We start from the raw sequence: 23,830 nt of genomic DNA, 5'->3' as shown, positions 1-23,830 counted from the left end.
GTGCAGTCGCTGTATATCAGTTAGTGCCAGTACGTTAGTAATTGCTATAATTGAAAATATCCGATAGAATATATTCCCATATTCATGTAGGAAGTTGTGAACTGCATTTTCATGTGATTCCAAAGCTTTTGTGCTGGGATGGGATAGTGAGGCTGTATCAGGAGTTTTTGTCCCACAAATTATTCATGAAACATCTCAAAGAGCTGTTAATAAAATCTTTGTACCTCATTATGTTCTCTCACATTTTTGATATGCCAAATATTTAAAAGGGCAAAATAACTGTGCTTTTGAGACATATTTTAATAAGAAATCACAGGGAGTTTTTTGGTCTCCTCCCTACCTCACAGTATAAAATTTCATTTGTGCATACCATTAATCCAATTTCCTAGAACTCAGAGGGGAAAACTATAAGTAATACAGTTTTAAATGACTTCTAGATACCTAAAATAGCTTCTTCTATTAATAAGATTCCCAGTGTGCTGATGTGTGAGTTTCCAAGAAGAAAATACATATTCTCAGCTTAAAATCAGTCTAGTTCTGAGGAGTTGCAGACTCATCTATTTCTTATCCTTGCCATTTATTGAGTATTGAATATTATCTGTCCAACAGCTCAGTCTTGTATACAAATGAGGAAAATTTTGTTTATATTCCCCATTGGAAGAGGAAGTATTAAACACATCTGTTGCAAGTTGATGGTTTTTAGGAGTATGCCAGTTGGTTTAAGGCTAGCTGCTCAAATGATGGCTTGCTCGTACTGGAAGAGCTGGTAAGCTCCTAGAAATTTAACCCTTGGTTAGTGCATCACAAAAGTGCAAAACTGTACTTTTTATTGGACCAACTAAAGAGGAAATAATCTTTTTTATTCATCTGCTTAAGCTATCAAAAATGGGAGTATTATACTAAAATCTAACACAAATATACTTCTACACAGAGCAGATTGGTATTAGCAAACTCTGTGTTTTATTGCTCAGTCTTCACTTGGGTCACAGTGGGAATGTTGAAAGCTGTGCATACCATTCAGGTTATGATGGAAAAGTTTTATCCAAGAAGCTTTTTCAGTTTCCAAGGTGATCAAAATGTATTGTTCTACCTTTCCCAAAGTCTACTCCATGTTTATTTCTGATGCTCAGAAAGTGTTTTTGACCAGGAGACTGAGCTTATTTTACTTTGCTCGTGGGAGACACACTCTTTCTTGGGGATTCCCAGGGAGATCCGAGTCCGTGTTTCAGCTTATCTCCTCCCATGAAAAAAGAAAGTCACATATTTTTCTATAGAATTTCTGATCTACCAAATTCAGCTCATTGCATTTTTGTTTTCATTAATTTCCTTTTCAGCCCTTTCAGTAGACCCTCACCCTACATTTTTTTCCCCAAAGGTATGACTCTCTACCATTCAGCCCACAAGAATTTCTTCATGTTTTGCTACAAAAACCACCCCCCCGCCATTGTAATAATACTCTTCTGACCACAGAACGAGATCCCAAGTTTTACTGTTTTTACTTTTTGTTTGTAGTAGTCACTTGCAATTTCTCTCATCATGTTTAAAATTTTTAATTGAACATATGAAGGTTGGTTAAAGAATGAAATTTTACTAGGCCAGGGTCAGCCTGGTACTGTGCTACAGCTTTTATAAGCCCAAGTGGCAAAAGAAGGTTTTTCAACTTTGTTATGTGAAAGGAGTTCAGGAAGTCTTCATCCCTCCTTTGCTTGGAGTCTTTGAGCTGAAGAGAAAAAAAAAATAAAAAAAAATTGATGTTTTAACTGTTACCTATAAGCTTGAACATCAATATCTCCTTTCAGATAAATCAAAGGCAATGTCACTGATTCAGCAGAGAAGATTGGAAATAGGAGACTATTTGTCTTGCGCAATAGGAAGCTGCTATCAGATCATTGCAGATCAATGCAAAAATTTTCTTTGCATTTTGCTCCAGTTTATACAAGTTGTATCTGCATTTGCATTGAATGGGATCCTTAGATAATAAAGGCTCTCTGTAGCCTCATCTGTATTTTCTCTCTGACACCTTGTTAGGAGCACTAATGTAGGCTTGTCTAAATGGTGAAGTTGCATACCATTATTATGCTGCATTGCCCATCAGAAATTATAAAGTTTAATTACTGGTTTAATTTTTTTAAATAATGAATTAAAAATTTAAACTGGGAATAAATGCTATCTTAGGCAACGACTATGGCATTGAAGCTCCCACTTAAAAATAAAATATTCTTAATTGTGAAACTGCCAGGGAAGCCATGGATTTCATTACTGCTTTAGTGCCTCTCCTTGGAAAACACAGAGATGTTAGCTGTTTAACTCCCTAATTTGCATTTTTTTTATAGAACTGAAAATTCAGTGCCATTAAGCATAGTTAACAACAGTGTTGTAGCAGCCACAATTTTATTATTACTACTTTTAATTGAGAAGTTGTGCTTGAGCATTATTTGAATGTATAGATGGCTGGTGTGGCAGTCAAATCCTGCTCTACATTTGTGCAGCTGTGAAGGGGGTGTCACAGCCTCTGCCCCCCTAAGGCTACTTCAATGTCTCTGTTGCATCCTCATCAAGCCTGGTGGTGGCTGGGCACCATACCTAAGACAGTGGAGAACTTCTGCACTAATAAGGTATAAATAATCCCCTAAATACAGATTACAGGGTAGTGAAAGTTGTTCATACTGCCTTACCACCCCTCTCACTCCCCAGTCCCCCAGCTGCTATTGCAATAAACTCCAAATGTCGGTGAGAGTGGCTGGAATCTTACTGACAATGCCTGTGGTGTTTGAAGGTTATTTAGGGATTCATTGCTCCCCAATTTTTTTTTTCCTTCAGCTAAGATACCTGGATTTGATAATCTTGAATTGCCATGAATGTAGTCTTATAATCATATATTTGTACTCGTTTGGTGGCAAAAATAGCCGAGCAGCCTTGTTTAACAGATCTAGGGGAAAAGGAGAGTGACAGTCTTACTCCTTTTGTCTGAGAAAAGAAAAGATCTCAGTCTGTAACCTGGATTACCATTCAGGCAACTCATATAACCTAATTCTGTCCCTGTGTAGATTGTGTCTTGTAAGAATTTTAAACAGTTTTTTAGAGAAAGGAGTAATTAGAGACTGAATGGAAGCTAGGTTGAAATTAAAAATTTATAAAGGAAAAGCAAGTTGTGCCCAACTCATTTGGTTTCTGTCTTTCTTTTGAGAAGATGATTGAGCTTCAAGTAGTAGATCTTGTCTATCTGGCATCCCATAAAGTATTTGATACAGTCAACTATGGAAAAAGAATGTTTGAATCTAAGAAAATGGACTTTGATGCAACAATTGTAAAAATGAGTAAAGGACTTGCTAAAGCAGAGGCGTCAAGGCATTTGTTTGGAAAGAGAAGCTATCGGTCAGGAGGAAGATCACTTGTGGAGTTTCTCAAGGATCGGTCCTGAGTTTACATCTTAATTATTTTGAGGAACTGGGCTACTGAAATTTTCTGCTGTCACAGTTTGAGTGTTATTGTCACTGCACAGACAGGAAGAAATATGAAGAGCTGGATGAGCAGATGGGCTTCTAAAAAAGTAGAGAGATTAAATTAATGATTGAGGATTTCAAGGTCATGTACTCAGGTGCTAATAATTTGTGCGGCAAGTCCTGAGATCATTAAACGCAAACAATTGAAGAAAGGAAATTCCTAATCTAGCAGTCACAGAATGACAATCCAGTACCAGAAGGACAATCCAGTATGATACATACATAAAGTTGTGGTCACCAGATTCAAGAAAAGTTATTTCATATGGAAACAGATACAAAAGAAGTCTAGTTAGGACCATTTGAGGAGGGGAATTCTTATTTTGTGAGAGGAGATTAGAAGAATTGGCTTAGTCAGGCTAGTAAAATAAATTCTGACATGTCTGCTACCTATGAAAACATCAGAGAAGTAAACACCAGGGAAGGAAAAGAGCTATTTAAAGATAAAATTGGCAAAATAATTAATGGTTATTGAACTTATATAAATAAATTCAGACTGGCAATCCGCAGACTATTCCAAATCATGAAAAGGACAAAACTGTAGCTTGGTTTTTCCATAAGAGCAGTGAATTTAAAAAAAAAAAACACAAACTACTTTTATGACAGAATGTTATAAATAAATAAAAAAAAAAAAGCGATTAGGTGAAGTGGTGGTGTAAGGGTTTTATCCAGGAGGTCCTGGCAAGTCCTATGTATGTCTTGTGGTCCTAGATGGAGGGTTAATGCTTGATTACTGCTCAGCTGACAGGTGGCATAACTTAATCCACTAGAGAGCCCAGAGGTGAAAAAATATCCGTTACACAGAATGCAAGAGATTGGTCCTGGCAGGCAGATCTCAGTGAAGTGTATCCCATTCATCTCTGTTGTCCTGAGTTCATGAGAATTAAATTCAGTTGTAAGACTCATGGGTTTTTTCCAGTAATTTTCATAATCTTAGCCACAGCAATTACTGGCAATTGTCTGTAGATTCTGTAGTGCGCTTCTGTCAGATTAGACAGAGATTATCTATGACAAGAAATAATGTGATGCATCTTATACTTGGTTTCTCATACCTACAAGCTGGGATAAACCATATTGTGAACATTGACGTACATGTTAGAAACTGTGAAAAAAAATATCTTGAAAAACCATGGTTTCAGAAGGCAGAAAAGTCAGAAAGGGAAGCTGTGCTTGTGTTCATCACTCTACCCAGAAACACTTAAATTTTTATGATTTTTTGGTAAGCAGTTCTGCTCCATGTCTCCTAGTCATGCACTAGAGATACATGACCTGAGCAGAGTTAGACAAGAGGGTAACTAGGATTTTGGTGACACTAGCTGTCTTGCTTATATTAATTCTCCAGCTACTAATGGAACTGAGAGGTAGAAATTTCAGTGGCCAAAAAGTTAGCAAATACACCTGTTGTGGGTTAACAACTCGTAGGTAGCTATGCCTCACACTGCTTGCTCAGCCCTCTGCAGCTGCTTGTTCAGGCTCCCACACCAGGATGGGGTGAGAAATCGAAGGGCAAAAGTGAGAAAACTCATGCATCAGGAAGAAGGCAGTTTAATAAGTGAAGAAAAACAAACAAGCAAACAAACAAGTGATGCAAAAGCAATCACTCACTATCAGCTGACCAATGCCCAGCCAGTCCCTGAGCCATAACCACCTTGGAAAACTCTCCTTGCATTCCTTCCCAGATCCCAGCTTTTACTACTGAACGTGATGTTACATGTTACAGTATATTCCTCTGGTCAATTTGGGTCCACTGTCTTGTCCCCGTCTCTTCCCAGCCTCTTACCCACCCCTAGCTGTCTCACCGGGACAGCAGAGTGAGAAAGAAGAGAAAGCCTTCATGCTGTGTAAGCACTGTTCAGCAACAGTGAAAACATCGTTGTGTTATCACCACTGTTGGGTCACAAATCCGAAAGATAGCACCATATGGGCTGCTATGAAGAAAATTAACTCCTTTCCAGACAGACCTGGAACAATATCCCAATTCTAAAAGAAAAGATAAAACATTCCAGTGCTAATAAGTAACTAGTTTCTTTTTCATTCCAATGGGATTTGCTCCTCTTCACTGAGGGATTAATTGGATGAGGAATTAATTTGCAATTTTCTGCTTCATTGTTTTATTTTAAGGCATTTCTGCTTCAGTGATTATTTTGTTGCAATGAGCTGGTAAGTTTATGTTTATGCTGCTTAGCATGTGATTTAATACCTTCATTTGTCTGCATCATGATAGTAAACCAGGTGAAGCTTCATCATGGGTAAGCTAAACTTTTATTACTTTTACATGCTTAAAAATCTGGAAATAAGGCAGTTCACACATTTACACCATTAAGCTGCTTCTATTAGTCTCTTGCATTAGCCCCAATGACCCTTGTGGGACAATAATGTACTGCCAAAACAATGCCAGTTGTAGTCTTTCAGAAAATTTTGCTTCTGCTATTTTAACTAAAACAGCACTTCACAGTGAATAGGAAAGACAAGGTTACCTTCCTAAAAGGACAGTTGAATTTTGAAATACCACCTCAGTTTCTATTTCTGGCAGAGCAAAAACTGGGAGGAAGCTGAGTGGAAGCTTCTATATTTTTATCTGTTGCAGCACGTAGAGATTGATATAATGGAATTCTTACCATATATGGCTTGTCTGCCACCTGTGAGAAAGATTTGGGTGGTCCAGCCATCATTTGAAGACAATATTGTGTCCAAAGGAGACTCTGGGGTTTATGTATAATGCTGTGTGATTTGGTGGCTGTTAGTATTGGTCATCAAACTGCATGCTGCTGCCTCTGCCAACAGAAATCTCTCAGGGAAAAAATATGGTGCTTTCATTTCCCTATGTTTCTTCCCTGTCCTTTTCTGTGGAAGCACCATCTGGCCTTTGGTGAGGATTTCCACACATTACAAAAGGCGAGCAGCTCCAAAACTGCTTTTGTTTTGAAGGGAGTTTAGCTAAGTGTTAGTGCCTTAAGTATAAGCTCACTATTATAACACTGTTCTGAGCAGTTGAGATGAGATGTACTGTAGAGAGATTCTTTCCAGTGTCATCCAAATCCCATGAAACACCAGATTCTTTTTAAAAATTTGATTATAAATAGAAAAATGATATAAAATTGTGAGTCTTGGGTATGTCTTGTCTCAGTTTGCCAATACATAGTCTGCTTTGAGAACCCGTTGACACAAGATGCTCTTCTCTCCTGATTTCCGATTGCATTTAAGTTTTACTGCTGTTTTTCTTTGTGAATGCTGTATTGTATCACTGGTTAGAGGGGAATATCTCAGGAATATCACAGATTAGAGGGGAATATTGCAGGTGATACCAAGCTAAATGGTATAGTTGATATACTTGAGGGATGGGATGCCATCCGTGAGGACCTGGACAGGCTTGAGGAGTGCGTCCATGTGAACCTCATGAAAGTCAACAGAGCCAAATGCAAGATCCTGCATGTCAGTTGGGGCAGTTTCTAATACAAATACAGACTGGTGGATGAATGGATTGAGAACAAATCCATAAGGAAGGACTTGGGGATACTGGTGGATGAGAAGTTGGATATGAGCTGGCAATGTGCACTTGCAGTCCAGAAAGCCAACTTTATCCTGGGTTGCATCAAAAGAAGTGTGGTCGGCAGGTTGAAGGAAGTATTCTCCCCTTATACTCCACATTTGTGAGACTCCTCCTGGAGTACTGTGTCCAGCTCTGGGGTCCCCAGCACAAGAAGGAAGTAGATGTGTTAGAATGGGTCCAGAGGAGGGTCGTGGTCAGTAAGCTGGAGCACCTTTCCTGTGAAGACAGGCTGAGAGAGTTGGAGTTGTTTAGCCTGGAGAAGAGAAGGCTCTGGGGAGACATAATTGCAGCCTTTCAATATATAAAGCAGGCTTACGAGAAAGACGGAGAAAGACTTTTTACCAGAGCCTCTAGTGACAGGACGAGGGACAATGGTTTTAAACTGAAAAGGACAAGCTTAGATTGGACATAAGGAAGAAATTTTTTACAATGAGGGTGGTGAGACACTGGAACAGGTCTAGAGAAGTTGTGGGTGCCTCATCATGGGAAATGTTCAAAGTCAGGTTGGGTAGGACTTTGGACTAGGTGATCTTTGAAGGTGCCTTCTAAGTGAAACCATTTTGTGACACAAAAAAACTTGTGCACAACTGTTCATAAAATGTTCTCATTTTGTTATATATGTATTTTGATCCTTTTGCTACTTGATATATTCAAATTCCTTAGCTCTTCCCATTTGACTAAGTCACAGTATAATTTGCATTTTTTCAGTGTAATAAATACATTTTGCATTTTAATGGTGTTTCCAGACCTGTTTTTACTGAAGATTATGTAATGCTATAAATGGAAGAAGCAGAATGTATAATGTGACTAAACGTAGCCTGAAATTTTTTAAGGGCCTTAAAATTAAGCCAACAAGGATGATAAATTAGAACAAAGAAAATAATGAAACGAATGCACATGTCCATTATCTTTTATAATCAAAAGTATGCAATGCTGGATATCAAAGACAGAATTCTTGAGGTAGTAAGTATAGTAGGAGTGATTGTTCCCAATAAACACATTCTATAAAAAATACTAAGAGGCTTCTCAGTTAGCAGGCAAGTTTTCTAAAGTGGCCAACTTCTCTAGTTTCAACAGAGGTCAATAGTTATCTCATCCCTGGTAGAATCAAAATCTTTGCAAGTCTTTACCGCCCCCTTTCAAATTCTCGCCAAAATCTTAGCTGATTAAGGGAAGTCCATACGAGTGCAACACAGCACTATTGCCTTGCCTAATGTTAGTGATCACTGCAGAAAATATCTACGAATCTTGCTCATCATCCCATTAAGGAGTTTTTTTCTTTGCTAAACTGAGTATGCTTTTTATTTTTACTTTCTCACTTAATTTTTTTTTTTTTTTAATGTGCTGATTTTAATTGTCTTTCCCTCACAGGCTGCTTAAAAAACCTCAAAGTGCTCAATGTGAGTTTCAATAATTTGAAGTCAGTCCCTCCAGAATTGGGTGATTGTGAGAATCTGGAAAAACTGGATTTGTCTGGAAATATGGAAATAACAGAGCTCCCATTTGAAGTAAGATAATAGACTATGTTTGTTCCCTCTTTTTAATTTGGTTTATAGGTATTTTATCACAGTCTTAAAATCTTTCCTTAACAGATTAAATCACAGTCCTTGCAGTTTTTAGCAATAATGTTCTAGTAGTAATATCACTGAAAATGCTTTGGCAGCAGGTAAACAGGACCAAGCTTCTTTGTTTTGGTTTTCAAGTGACTAAATTTTGCTTGTATTTATTCTGATATATGAAGGAGGACGTGATCCCAAAGGGGATTTGGCCGGTGGTGATAAGGAGAAGGCTGCAAATAGCTGTTTTCTGTGAAAGTGAAGTACATCTTGACAGTCAAATTCATGTACTAACCTTCGTTTGTTCCCAGTGTCTGTTTTCCTTTAAAAAGAGTATGGAGAGCTCCATAAACAAAACTGCATGTTGCTATAAGCATAAATATCTGTCTGAAAAGGGGTATTATGTGTGAGGCATGGTATGAATATATAATAAAGACTGAGAAAAGGACTCCCAGGCGTGCACCAACATTGTTTCTTGTGTTGGATGCATAACTGCTCTCTGCCACACCTGCTCTGAGACTTACTGTTGACGGAGAAATGAAATCATTGGCTGGTACCTGACCACAGTTTCAGATGTCATCTGTATTTCTCAGGTTCTTAATATCTTGATTCCTGGAGGATGAGTGGGGGGAGCTTTAGGGAGAAGTGTCGGCTCTTCTTTACTGATTCCTATTTTTTCTCTAAACATCTGTTACTGGTGATTTACAGGCAATGTTGGAGTGGATTAAACTTATGTGAGATCTGGTCTGGCCATGCTTATGTTCTGTTTTGAGGAAGTGAAAACAGTAATTAACTTTCCCCTCTGACTTTTCATTGTAAGGTAGTTTATCTAAAAAGAATTATTAAAAATGATGTGAAGGAGACAGAAACAAAGGGTGAACATTAACTTCACAGTCTAAGTGGACACTGCATAGAAATGCTAAAAAAAGCACAAACAATGCAGATGTCCTTTCTCCTTCTTCTCCTCCTCCTTCAGTTAGCAAAGATAGGGGACAAACCAGATAAAATTTAACTGGTTAAAAGGAATCATAATGGAATCAGAAAAATGAATATCCCGAACAGGCAAATGAATTAAATACAAACATCTAGGAAAAGTAAGTATATTCAAACCTGTGGACTAGAATAGTGAATTTAGCCCCAATCATTGGCATGTTAAAATCAGTGAGTATTTTCCTAGTTGCCTCTAAAGGCCTTTTAGTGCAAAGGCTTACCCATGTCTATACATTATGGGTATCCTTTGCATGTAAACCTAACTGTGCTTGTGAGTCTTTCCAGGGCCGAGTCCTAAGAGACCGGTTTCTCTTGGAAAGCTCAAAAATGTTGTTCCCTTTTGATATAGTCTCCAAAGTGATTGAAATCCACTAAAGCTGAGCGTAGGCTACTGGGTAACAGTTCACTTACAATCTATGGAAAAAATTTGGAGCTGGTGTAAATGACAGTATGACAGCAAAAACTGGAAGCAACATCATGTCAGCATGGTCTAAAAGGTCAACAAGAAAAATATTGGCATTGTTTATTGTGTTTCTTTGTTTCTCTGGAGGTTGGCACTTAATTTATACTTGCAGTGACCTGGGAGGTAGGCTACACAAACTCTTCTGATTTAGTTTATAAAATTAGTTTCCCAGAATCAACATTTTGAGGGCAGCTTTGGAAGCTGAACATACAATTAAAGGAACACTTTTGTCAAATAATTTTAAATGCTGCAAAGTATTTGGCCTTCAGTGTACTCAATATAGTTGGTGTCATTCAGAGCAATTGCATCAGTATCCTTGCTAGTGTAATGGGTGTCTGATGTTTGATTCTCAGATGGGCAAAAGGTGGATGACACTGGCAGGTAACTATTTAATCAATTAAAATATTGAGTTAGTCTGAACACTCTAAAAAGGGAAAACAGAAAGACACTGCGAAGTGTTGTGGTGGGCTAACTTTGGCTAATAGCCAAATGCCCACACAGCTGCTCACTCCCTTCCCCTTCTCAGCATGACATCAAGAGAAAATAGAATAAGAAAGCTCATGGGTCAAGATAAAAGACAGGGAGATTGTTTACCATTTATTTTTGTGGGCAAAATAGACTGTACTTGGTAAAGATTAATTTAATATTTGCCAATATATATTTGGGTAGTGAGAAACAAAGACATTAAAACAACATCTTTCCTGCTCCCTCTCCCGAGGTGAACGTCATTCCTTCACTCCAGATTCCTCTCCCAGCCCTGAGCAGTGCAGGGAGGTGGGGGGAGTTACAGACAGTCCACAGTGGTTTCTAGCTGCTTCTCCTTCCTCCTCACACTCTTCCTACGCTCCAGCATGGGGTCTCCATGGGTTGCACTTTCTAGGAACATCCATCTGCAACAACGTGGGTCTTCCATGGGCTGCAGTGTGGAGATCTGCTCCACCATGGAGCACCTCTTCCTCCTCCTGCTCGGACCTTGGTGTTCCCTCTGCTCTTTCTCACTCTTTTTATTCTTGCCCCTTTCTCCAGTGTTTTTTTCCCCTTTCTTAATTAAGTTTTTAGAGTGGCACCACACACTTTGCTGAGGGGCTTGGCTGTATCCTGTGGTGCGTCCATTGGAGCTGGCTGGAACTGTATGTGTCCAGCACAGGGCAGCCCCATATCTCTTTCCACTGAGGCCATGCTGCATCCCCCACACTGCCAGCTCCTTACTATGGACATCCAAAACAAGTATTTATGATGCCAAGTTAGACAGATTAGATCAATTATTACCTAATACAACTGTTGCTAACATCTATTAATCCAGTGAAATCCTCATAAGGGTCAGTCATCATTCTCTCCCATGGTGCAAGTACTGGGAACTGGAGAGTGTAAATGAGCAAGTAGGTGCAAGCTCTGTTTTGGTAGGTGAATGGATTCCGCTTACAACATTAGGAAATAAAGAGAAAACTTGGCAACCGATACACAAAATAAGGTAGACAGTTGCTAAAAATGTTTCCCGTTTATCACCTTTTAGAAAGTTAAATTTTTATTTGACTTTCAAATCCTTAAAACTTTCTTCTGGGAAGGCTAAAGTAATGCATGAGAGTAGCAACAGTATTCTCCAGTGTAAAACTTATGCAAAAGAAATAAAGACAAACTTCAGCCAAGCTGAAATTATCAAAGTCTAATTTTACCTTGGTTTTGTGCATAGAATAATGGTCAGAGAGACACTGATAACATATACGAAAATGGATTCAAAGAGATTGATAACATGACTGTAATTCAGTCAAGAATTTTTGACAGATCCATAAAGGTTTATGAGATCATCAGAACTCTGAGACTGCATTACATCGCCAGTAATCAGTCTCCTTGTTCCCTTTCTATCCATTTTCTTTATGACAGGTGCAAAAAATAGAGAAGTCTTGAAGCTGTTTGTTTATTTGGTTATTTAGTTGTTTCCTTTCTTAGGAAAAGAATTCAGTTTTTTATTTTTTAGACCCAAAATACTACATGATGAACTAATTTAGGGGCAGAAATCTCAATGAGATGCATCATATAACATGTGACTGTAGCTGCTACCCAGAAGTGGTAGAGGGTGAATGTACATTATTATACAAAACCATACGGTGTCATCAAATACCCATTTTTGAATTGAAGTTCCTAATTTGTGAAGACAGCTACCATATACATGTATAAATTTTTGCTGCCATATCTGTTGTTTCTGTGCCTGAATTTGTCAGTCAGCCACAGAAGAAATTCACAGACTGTTATGATGTCTGTTAAGACTGTTAGTTTGTTTTGTAAACAGGGGAACTTTAGGAAAGATAAGATGCTAAGCACCATTCTCTTGTACCACTTTTCAGGTAAACTACAGTTAAGGAGGTTTCCAGCATGTATACTGACTATACTTCTTGCCTTTTTAATCCATCAATTTCATTTTTCCATGCAGCTCTTTTAAGCTGAGGTATGCTATGATTGAGGTGCTCTGGCACAACTGAAATCTTGTGGATCTTCATTCTCTGTTAATAGATTCAATATTTGGCAGTGATACATCCACCTTTTTCAGTGTGTGTGGGAAAAACCCCCACCGCAAACCATAACATTCTGCTTGGCCTAATGCAACTTGTTTCATGGTGTTGCTCTGTCAGCTTACTAGGAACGTGTATTTCCAGTACCTGAACTTTTGTCAGTATTTCTGTTTGGGTGTGCTTTGGAGCCATACCTTGAGTGACATGCCTTATGCCATAGCATCAGGAGGCAAGCACTCTGCTCACTTGTCTGTTCATTTCTTGTAGAAAGCTCTTGCCCTGTTTTCAAAGGCCACTTCCAGCACTCTGTAAGTCATCTCACTGAATCTTAAAATGAGTGTATGTTATCCAGTCCCTCTCCTAGCACAGTAGGATTATACTGAGTACCATACCCTGTAGCTGCAGAGAGAAGAGGAGAGATGGATGGATTTGTTTCTAAATTTCTTGTACATTCTGTGTGTTAATTTAAGAATTAGTATGATGCTGGTATTTGTATTTTAACTGTTGGGTAGAGTTCCTATTGCTATTTTCATATACATTATGCAACTAATTTGTTTTTCTAGGAATAAAAATGGTATTATAAATAATGTGTGTTCTGATTTAAGTTTGTAGAAAAACTGCTCTGATCTTATTTTGACGTGTGCTCCCTTCAGAAGGTATTACTTTCTACAGCTATTTACTGAATCATCCAATTAACGTTTCCTGTGCATGGCAGAATACCTGCTTTTGTGCTGATATTTCAAAGGGACAGCTTTGCTGTGTGGAAGGTCCAGTTCTTCTTCCATAGTATAAAATTCTGCTAATAATGCAACATCAGCCAAGAGTATCTATAGATGTGACCCAAAGGAACTTCAGTGAGAAGAGAGTGAAGATAAAGAAATTCTCATTTCCTCCATCTGTACCATCTAGTTTGGCACATGCTGTCAGTGACAGGACAGGCAAGTCACTCCACACTACCAGCAGCAAGACAGAAATGCTTACAGATAGACGTTCTGATATTGAAAATAAATTAAAAAGTGGCTTTGCAAAGTTGCTCTGCTTTGAGCAGTGTTCAATACCACATCTAGGCAGTCCCAGCAAATGATCTGAAATGTTTTCTTTATCCTTTGTGAGGTCTGGGTAGTGCAAAGTGAAGCAATGACACAGAGAGTGTTACAGAATATGAATACTTTGTCAAGGATAGAGCATATGTCTGTATGCCTGCATTTCCATGTCAATCTTGTATAAGCTGATCTTTGAAGTTCAGAGAAATGGCAAGGTTATGCTTTCTGGCTGTTTTAGCACACAGTGTTTTCAACAGATCAAATAAAATCTTGTTTTGTATTTCTGATGCATAGAAGGTTTCAGCTAAGTCCTGATACAAGCAAGTGCAGATTTAGGGAGCTTTCAATATCATAGAAAGGTGCCCACCGGAGCCGCTCAATCACTCCCCTCGTTCACTAGACAGGGGAGAAAAAGTACAATGAAAAGCTTATGGGTCGAGACAAGGACAGGGAGAGATCATTCTCTAATTATCGTCACGGGCAAAACAGACCGAACTGAGAGAGGGAATTCATCTTATTTATTACCAGGCAAAACCAAGTAGAGGAATGAGAAATAAAACCAAATCTTAAAACACCTCCCCCCACCCCTCCCATCTTCCCGGGCTCAACTTCACTCCCAGCTTCAACCTCCTTCCCCTCAGTGGCACAGGGGGACGGGGAATGGGGGTTACGGTCAGTTCATCACACGTTGTCTCTGCCGCTTCTTCATCCTCAGGGGGAGGACTCCTCTCATTGTTCCCCTGCTCCAGCGTGGGGTCCCTCTCACGGGAGACAGTCCTTCACGAACTGCTCCAGCGTGGGTCTCTCCCACGGGGTGCAGACCTTCAGGAGCAAACTGCTCCAGCATGGGTCCCCCACGGGGTCACAAGTCCTGTCAGCAAACCTGCTCCAGCCTGGGCTCCTCTCTCCATGGGTCCACAGGTCCTGCCAGGAACTTGCTCCAGCGTGGGCTTCCCACGGGCCACAAGCTCCTTCGGGTGCCTCCACCTGCTCCGGCGTGGGGTCCTCCACGGGCTGCAGGTGGAATCTCTACACCCCCTCATCCTTCCTCCATGGGCTGCAGGGGGACAGCCTGCCTCACCATGGTCTTCACCACAGGCTGCAGGGGGATCTCTGCTCCTGCACCTGGAGCACCTCCTGCCCCTCCTTCTGCACTAACCTTGGTGTCTGCAGATGTTCTTACATCTTCTCACTCCTCTCTCTGGCTGCAAAAGGTCTCTCTAACTGTTTTTCTCTTTCTTAAATACGTTATCACAGAGGTGCTGATTGGCTTGGCCTTGGCCAGCGGCGGGTCTGTCTTGGAGCCGGCTGGCATTGGCTCTGTCAGACACAGGGGAAGCTTCTAGCAGCTTCTCACAGAAGCCACCCCTGTAGTCCCCTGCTACCAAAACCTTGCCATGCAAACCCAACACACATAGAATACTTTGGGTTGGAAGGGACCTTTAAAGGTCACCTTGTCCAAACAGCCTGCCATGGGCAGGGCTATCTTCAACTAGGTAAGGTTGATGTCCAACCTGACCTTGAACGTTTTGAGGGATGGGGCACCTACCACCTCACTGGGCAACCTGTTCCAGTGCCTCACCACACTCAACATAAAATATTTCTTTCTTATATCTAGTCTGAATCTACCTTCTTTTAGTTTAAAACCATTACCCCTTGTCCTGTTGCTACAGGCCTTACTAAAACTTCTGTCCCCATCTTTCTTATAAGCTTGCTTTATGTATTAAAGGCCACAATAAGGTCTCCCCAGAGCTTTCTCCTCTCCAGGCTGAAATATGTTCTTGAGTATCTCACTCTTTTCCTTGTCCGTTGTTACCAGTTCGACAGTTGTGTTCAACAGATGCGTACGCTTTCTTTGACCTTCTTTTTCTGGCTGACATACCTATAGAATCCCTTATTATTCTTTGCACCTCTTGTCAAATTCGGCTCCAGCCGCCTCTTGAACTTCCTGACCGCATCCCTACACAACTGGGAAGTGTACACTTACCAGGACACCTGTCCTGCTTCCACTGCCTGTGCTTTTCCTTCTTGCCCTTCAGTTTGATCAGCAGGCCTTGACTCACCCATGCCAGTGTTTTACCTTCCTTTCCTGATGACTTACACCTGGGGATTGAGAGCTCTTGAGCCCTATGGAAAGTGTCCTTAAAGATCTGCCAGTTCTGTTTTGTTCCCTTGTCCCTGATGGCAGTTTCCAGGGAGTCCTATTGACTAACTCCTTGAACAGCTGGAATTTTGTTTTCCTAAAATTCAGGATCCTGACTTTACTCTTTGTCTGACCCATATCCTTCAGGACTGCGAACTCCATCAGTGCATGATTACTGCAGTCCAGGCTGCCTCCAATATTGACGTCACCAATTAGCTCACTTGCTTTGGTGCCTAGTAGGTCCAGTAATGCATCTCCTCTGGTAAGGCTGTCTAGAGTTACAGGAGTTATAACTAGTGCCATTTCTCTGCTTTGTTTACCTGAAAACATAGTTATAATTAGTTATCTCCTGCATCTTTCAACAATGCTCACATGTGTGACCCTAAAAAAACCCAACCTGATCAGAGATTCATTAAGCACTAACGTTAGTCTCCTAAGGTTTTAAAACACAGCATTATCCAGAACAGACATAATTAACTTTTTATACATTCATACAATTTCAAAAGATACTTTAAAACTGAGGTTTAACAGCTGGAAAGTTTTCAAACTCTTTTGGTCTGGTTCTGTTTCTCTGACCAGTCCTATTCAGCAAAGGAAAACATTAATAGGAAAAGCAGAGACGCAAGATCTGTAGAAGTGTGGGGAGACTTTAAATAAGTCCCCACTGGGCATGTCGATGTAACTTGTTGTCTTTGTGATTTGTGACTCGCACATCCCTAAGCCATACCCTGATTATGCAGGCAGGACACCAGCAGTCTCAATAGAAATGTAAAATGACAGGTTGTTTTATCAGCACGTTATTCTTCAAAGCTGTAAACTTCCAAACTTGTTTCTTTTCCTTGCCATTTGTTTTTTACATGTGTAACAATTATAAAATGAAAAAACATAATCAGGGGAATGTACAGGACATTAATTTCCCAGGGCAGGCACCGGAAGAACTCACCCTTAGCTCCCTCCTCTCTCATTCAATGGGATTATAAAGGACATGTAAAATCCTCACATTCGTAGATTTTTTAGAAAGTTACAAAGGAATCATGTATTGGATTTGAGAGAGGTGGTGTAATAAAGGGCTTAACTTGCTACTGTGAAGCCAACAGCATTAAGCCAACCTTTGGTGAAATTCTTCATTCTAAATCACTGGCAAAAGTCCAGTTGACTTTAATCAGACCAACATTTCTGTGCATACATTTAGTGGTTTCAGAAATGTTTTTCCAATTGATTGGCTGGGGTGTATTTCTGTTAGACAGGATTTCATCTGGCCCTTTTTTCCTTAGTGCTTGTATTCTCTTTGAATTTGCTTAATGCTCATGACGAGTCGCTTTCCGATACAGTTGGCCAAAGTGCTGTCAATCCACGCAAAGCAACAGCTGCTTTATGGATCTGATATAAGATGTACCATCAAACGTTAGCAGGAGGGGTGTGAAACCCACAAGAGCAGGTGCAAAGGTGTTAGGTGTCAGAGGAGATTCATGGAGGCCTTACTGCTGCAGTAGCTCTCATAAATGTTTTAATAGACAAGGGGCTAAAGAAGGGCATGGGTCTATGTTAGGAAACAGGATTATGCAGTTAGGCACAGGAAAGTGTGTCAGTTGATCCTGTTCTTGACACTGTGCTTCCAAAGGCTACTAATTAATACAGTGTCACTTTAAAACCACTCCACGATCAGAGCAAGTCAGCAGCTAATAATAACAGCCCACTTCATTGGAGAACTGACCCATGCCTACCTCTGTGCGGTGGTGCCAGTGACCTTTCCTTTACCTTTCACAAGAGTTCAATAAAAGTAACATCACCTTTCATGGTCTGATTTTTTTTTTTTTTTTTTTTTTTTTAGTAGGGAATGACAAGGAACTAGTTTTACAGTGTAAGGGAAGACTTAACAGTGAGCAAAGGGGCATAATGTGAACACTACAACATAGCTATGTTGTTATAAAAAGCATGAGTCTAAATGTGAAAGAATTCAGTGGTAGGAAAGAGTGTTTGGTACTGTTCCATCTGAGCTTGCTCTGAAAACCATTCAAAATCTCATTGAGTCCAACAGCAAAATAGCCTTTCAGAATCCTGGTTATATATCCTCTGTTCATCAGCAAGATAATCTGAGGCAGATTTTATACGACTACTGAATAGAAGCAGAAAGGAGAACAAATACATAGCACTATCACATTTGCATATTTTAACATAAAGAAAAATGTCTCTGATATGCACATACGGATTGATGAAAGTCAGAAGGCAGTTGTAGGTGGAGGGAGAGAAAAGCAAGTTATTTGTTATTCCATAAAGTGCAGCTAATGAGAGGTATTATTTATTCTGTAAGAAGAATAAAGTTGGAGAGTGTAACTGAAGTTAATGCATTTAATTTATTACTGAATAAGTTCCTATCAGTTGCTAACTAATTATAGGTAGTTACATGATTGATCAACTCTTCACAGCTGTAAGAAACACTTGGTAAGGCTGACTGTGATTTTTACACATCATCATAGATCAGTGGGAAAGGCATAAAGACAAGATCCAGCCCTATCAGTTGAAAGCAGATATCATCCTATTTTTTTGTCTCAAACAGAGCTCAGTCAGGTTAAGATCTCTGTTCTACTAGTGTTGGACAAAAAAGTGTAGAATTATACCCAATGTGAAGTGGAAGTGATGCTGAAGATGCAACTGAATTCAATGGAGGATATGGCCCAGAGGTTCCTGCTTTTCTTATTGAAGAGATGCCAGCTCACAAACCTGGATTTCTGTGATGCTTCTGAACTGCAGTGCAAAGCATGATGAATTTCAGGTTAAGAAATTAATGGCTGAAAAGCTCAGAACAAATATACAAAAAGAGGTGAATCTAAACCTGCTGTTTAGACTATCCATCTAATTCACTATTGTGGCTTGTCATAGAGCTGGTTACTACTGATGGAGTTTAGGAGGAGGCGGGTAATTTTACGAACAGTAAAAACACAAGTTACAAAGGCTATGGTAAGGTTAAAGTAACTTCATGCTTTATGGTGTAAACATAGCTTTGCCGGAATAAGATTTCCCAGGCTTCCCTTATCTTTCACTTTGCAAAATTGATCCTGGTAATTTTTTTCTTCCTATCTATTTTTAATTGACATATGTTTTGTTTACTTCCCAATCAACCGTGTTACCCTACCCATATCAGGCAACAGATTTCTGGGCTAATCTGAGGTGATACTATTAATTCCGGTCTGCCAAATTCCTTGACCCCAAATTTGAGACTCCACACATCAGTTTATATGGGCAGTGTGGGTGCTGGGTATATGTGGCCAATGCTCACCTGTATGTAGAGTTTCTTGCAAGTATGTGTATGCCTATGTGGCAGAACTTCCCCTGACTGTGTCTAGTTACATGGTACATGATTATATGGCTGTATGATTGGGGAGACTATGCATCACTAGACTGCTGCTGAGGGCTATGACTCGTATCTTCAATCCTGTCAGGCGGTATACACTGGCTGCCAAGCTGTCTTGAGGCTGCTGTTTCGTCTCATCTTGAAATGCAGAGCTGGTCAGTTAAAAATTACGTCTAACGTGTATGATCGTGGTGGCAGGAGGGCTGCAACGAATTAGAAGATACGTGTGTCAGGATTACATGTGGGCATCAGAATTTCATGATTCAGTGTTCTTCTTTTCTGGCTGTGTTGCTGGTGTTAGGCTTTTTTTTTTTTTTTTTTTTTTTGGCGGGGGGTTGGTGGTGGGCACTGTGTGTGTGTGTATTTTTGGGTTTTTTTTCATTTCTCTTTGAATACACTCCTTGCAGGGCAGGGGCATGGTTAAGAAGAGGCCAGGCTACCTCAAACTGCTTTTAATGTAGTTGAATTATTTTTCATTCTCAGAGGCTGGCTCCAAGTCTTCAGGTTACTAATACAAAATGCTCTTTGAAATGCTGATTAGAGGCAATAAAAAAGTCAACTAGACTTGAGGACCTAATGTGATGCTTCAGAGTTGTAGAATGCTGGACTACACTTCTTAAAAAAAGGGAAGAAATGAGGAGATTATAAAAAATATAGACCATCTTAAATTCCCACTAATTTCATTACCATAATCAAATACAGTCTTGATAGACGCTTGAGACTTTTCATAATACATACCTAGAGTGGTCCTTAGTATCTCAAGACTAGAAATCAGGAAACCTGTGTTATACATTCTCTGATACACTTTTTAATCTTGGTAAGTGACTTCTTGCCACTGTGTTTCTGTTTGCTTTCTCCCATTTGCTTGTCATGGCTACTAATGATATTAAAACTGCACTGTAGAGATCTCTCAACATGTGTTTTTACAGCATAGTATCACAGAGCTTTATTTGCAGTTCTATGTGCTCTGATAATAAAGATGCTAGTATTGTAATACGCTAAGTTGCAAATCTGCTTTCCAAAGAATTCAACTTTTAGCAGTTCTCACCTTTGAAATCTCAATAAACAAGCTGTATATATAGTGTTCAGTATTATTCTACTAGAACATCAGTGAGGTGTTTGTGCCATACTCTGAGAGTGAAAAAAAATCTGAACAGTGCTTGTTTGAACTGTGACATAGAGACAGAGGTTTTCATTATTTGTGTAAATGTCAGCTTCCTCTGAATTCTGCAAAGTTCTTAAACTGAAAACCATGTTGGTGTTGCAAATCCTATAGCCTAATTGCATAGAAGTTTCATTTTATTGAGAAGTGCAATGCTTTTGGGTTATGTTGCTCTTGTATTTTGAAGGAAGAATGCACCATGAATTTACCATTTCTTGCTCAACTGTTCTAATTTTTACAGTCTTTCCTAATTTTGGTTTAGGCCTTTCAGAACTACTGCAAAACAAACAAACAAAAATAAAATAATGAAGTCTTTCCATTCTGTTAATGACTGTGCTCATCTCTGACTCCCATCTACCTTTGTATTCCTCCTTGAGAAAAACTGACAAGACATATGATGTTTTGTATGTAAGTGTATAATTGTTTTATTTAGTGGCAAATAATTTTTAGTTTCATTATTGAATATGACATTATATATGTATCCAACTACTTATTTTCTTTTTTGACCACTAGTGCTTATTGAACACAAGACATTCACTGAGTTACATAGTTATTTTTTTCATCTTTTCCCAGGTTTCAGTCAGTTTAAGAAATGTGTGTAGTTCACTGTTCTTGTATTAGCTTGTACTTCATATTAGATTTTATTTGCAGTTGTGAAAATCATGACAGTTTTAGATGCATTCTGTTAACAATAAATGTTACTCCTTCTAAGTATTTGTTCAGTAGTCATAGTTTCCTTTGTTACATTCATGTGTTTATATGCTCAAAGCATTACATAGGTATTTGTAAAATGTCATGTTCACAGAAAATATCATCTGGCATTGCACATGATATACAGAAATATGAAGAAGTTTTTTGTTTACTATTAAAAATTACTAGGGGAATATATGTCTCCAGCAACAATGTGTAGCTAAGAAAAGATAAGTTGCTTGGACACAATCTGAAGGGGACTGGGTAGTAAAACACTTGTTTGGAAGCTGCTTGTTTTGATGTAGGACATAGAAGGAAAAGTGTAAAATGTATTTGAGTTTATACTGTTTCAGAACCATGAAATCTGATTCTACAGGTTTTATCTTCTGTGTGACTATGCTGGGACAGGCCAGATGACTGATTTTATTAGACATCTTTTCCTTGTTGTTTAAGAGATATAGGACAAAATTTAACAATCCAAGGAACTTTATGGACCAAGCTTTCAGTTGTATTTGTGCCTACCTTTTCCTGAGGTACTCTGAGTTGATGGACGAGCTCCTGATGTAATTTAGACCTAGAAGCTTGCCTGAGATATAGGAGTATCTTGGTTACACTGAGGATCTGGACAGATGTTTTCTATGCAGGCATTTTTTTTGTTGTTGTTGTTTTTCAAAAAGACTATTTCAACATGTGCTTTATTAGTGTCTAAGAAAAAAAAAAAAAAAGGAAAGAAAAGAAACTCTAAAGAATTTTGAGTAAAAAGCAGATGAGATTTGTAGGCTTGCTATGTTCTCATCCATGGGGCAGTATCAAAGATTACACGACTGAGTGGTATTACTGGGGGGCTGCAGTGTGTCCAGTGCCTGCGCCACGTCTCTGTAAATTCCAGGTCAGGGGACTTCTTCCTGTAAAATGAGTCTTGAAGGCTCAGCTTCATTACAAGCTTTCATAAGTAAGTATATGAATATAAATTATTCAGTTATATTTTTATTAGCAGACACTTAATAAGAACAATAATAATTTAATACCTTAAATTATTTAGACACAGGTTTCCTGGACACAGCCTTGATGGAGTAGTGCAAAATAGCAATGAAGCACTAAAAACTGCAAGAAGTTGTAGCCTCATGCTTGTAATTGCACCAGCAAGTTCTTAGAAAGCAGCCAAATGTCTATTTGTGCAAAAAAACTGGCCACTGTGCATACAACATATGTGCCATTCCTCAGCTTTCTTGTCCAGGTCAGGGAAAGATGTCTCCCATATCTAAGTCTTTTACTAATATTAGCTATATTTCCAATTTTTACATGTTTGTATCAAAGCAAGATAAAGCCTCCTAGAAATATTGTGTGGTGGGTTGACCCTGGCTGAGGGCCAGGTGCCCACCAGAGCCGCTCTATCACTCCCCTCTTTCATTAGACAGGGGAGAAAAGGTACAATGAAAAAAAAAAACAAACTTACAGGTCGAGATAAGGACAGGGAGAGATCATTCTCTAATTATCACCACGAGCAAAACAGACCGAACTTAGAGAGGGAATTCGTCTTATTTATTACCAGGCAAAACCGAGTAGAGGAATGAGAAATAAAACCAAATCTTAAAACACCTCCCCCCACCCCTCCCATCTTCCCGGGCTCAACTTCACTCCCGGCTTCAACCTCCACCCCCCGCAGCGGCACAGGGGGACGGGGAATGGGGGTTATGGTCAGTTCATCACGCGGTGTTTCTGCCGCTTCTTCATCCTCAGGGGGAGGACTCCTCTCATTGTTCCCCTGCTCCAGCGTGGGGTCCCTCTCACGGGAGACAGTCCTTCACGAACTGCTCCAGCGTGGGTCTCTCCCACGGGGTGCAGACCTTCAGGAGCAGACTGCTCCAGTGTGGGTCCCCCACAGGGTCACAAGTCCTGTCAGCAAACCTGCTCCAGCGTGGGCTCCTCTCTCCACGGATCCACAGGTCCTGCCAGGAGCTTGCTCCAGCGTGGGCTTCCCACGGGCCACAGCCTCCTTCGGGTGCCTCCACCTGCTCCGGCGTGGGGTCCTCCACGGGCTGCAGGTGGAATCTCTACACCCCCTCATCCTTCCTCCATGGGCTGCAGGGGGACAGCCTGCTTCACCATGGTCTTCACCACAGGCTGCAGGGGGATCTCTGCTCCGGCGCCTGGAGCACCTCCTGCCCCTCCTTCTGCACTGACCTTGGTGTCTGCAGATGTTCTTACATCTTCTCACTCCTCTCTCTGGCTGCAAAAGCGCTCTCTGTTTTTTTCTCTTTCTTAAATACGTTATCACAGAGGCGCTGATTGGCTTGGCCTTGGCCAGCGGTGGGTCCGTCTTGGAGCCGGCTGGCATTGGTTCTATCAGACACAGGAGAAGCTTCTAGCAGCTTCTCGCAGAAGCCATTCCTGTAGCCCCTCCGCTACCAAAACCTTGCCACGCAAAACCAACACAATTGTTGTAATATAGAAAGAAAAGAATCCTTTGGGAAGAGATAAACTTGATTTTTTTCCGATTAGGTTTGTCACCACTTCAAAGAAAGTATATAAAAAACCCCCTGCATGTATCTAACAGCACTATGAGAATGGAAGGAAGAGGAGGGAGAGAAAATTTGCTATAATCCTGGCAAGCCATGAAGCTGTGAACTGTCGTGTTCAGTTGCTGAGTGTTCTCAGCTGTAGGTTTGTGTACTATCAGTGTCATGCACATGCAGTCTATGCCATTAAAAGAAAAATAATTTTGATGATAGACATTTTGCAACAGTTTCCTCAACTAGATAAGGTCTAATTCTGGACCAGATATGTCACAGGGTGCAAAACAAACATCTCCATTGTGCCTTTCCTGAAATTGGGGATTTTCTTTATGAATCTCCTGCTTCAAGAACAGACAAA

The 23,830-nt window shown here is 40.0% G+C and overlaps 1 protein-coding gene across 6 annotated transcripts in view; it reads left to right on the top strand.

Annotated features, from left to right (window-relative positions):
* Positions 1–23,830, top strand: part of LRRC2 (leucine rich repeat containing 2) — a 73,617-nt gene that overhangs the window by 34,861 nt on the left and 14,926 nt on the right. For all 6 annotated transcript variants that reach the window (XM_075739547.1, XM_075739546.1, XM_075739548.1 and 3 more), the window contains one exon: positions 8,422–8,558. In XM_075739547.1, the coding sequence (XP_075595662.1) occupies positions 8,422–8,558 (137 nt within the window). The remainder of the gene's footprint in view (positions 1–8,421; positions 8,559–23,830) is intronic.

The sequence above is a fragment of the Balearica regulorum genome, chromosome Z (genome assembly GCF_011004875.1).
Source record: "Balearica regulorum gibbericeps isolate bBalReg1 chromosome Z, bBalReg1.pri, whole genome shotgun sequence".
NCBI lineage: Eukaryota > Metazoa > Chordata > Aves > Gruiformes > Gruidae > Balearica > Balearica regulorum.
The sequence above is the reverse complement of the archived record's forward strand: the minus strand, read 5'-3'. Positions and strand labels throughout refer to the sequence as shown.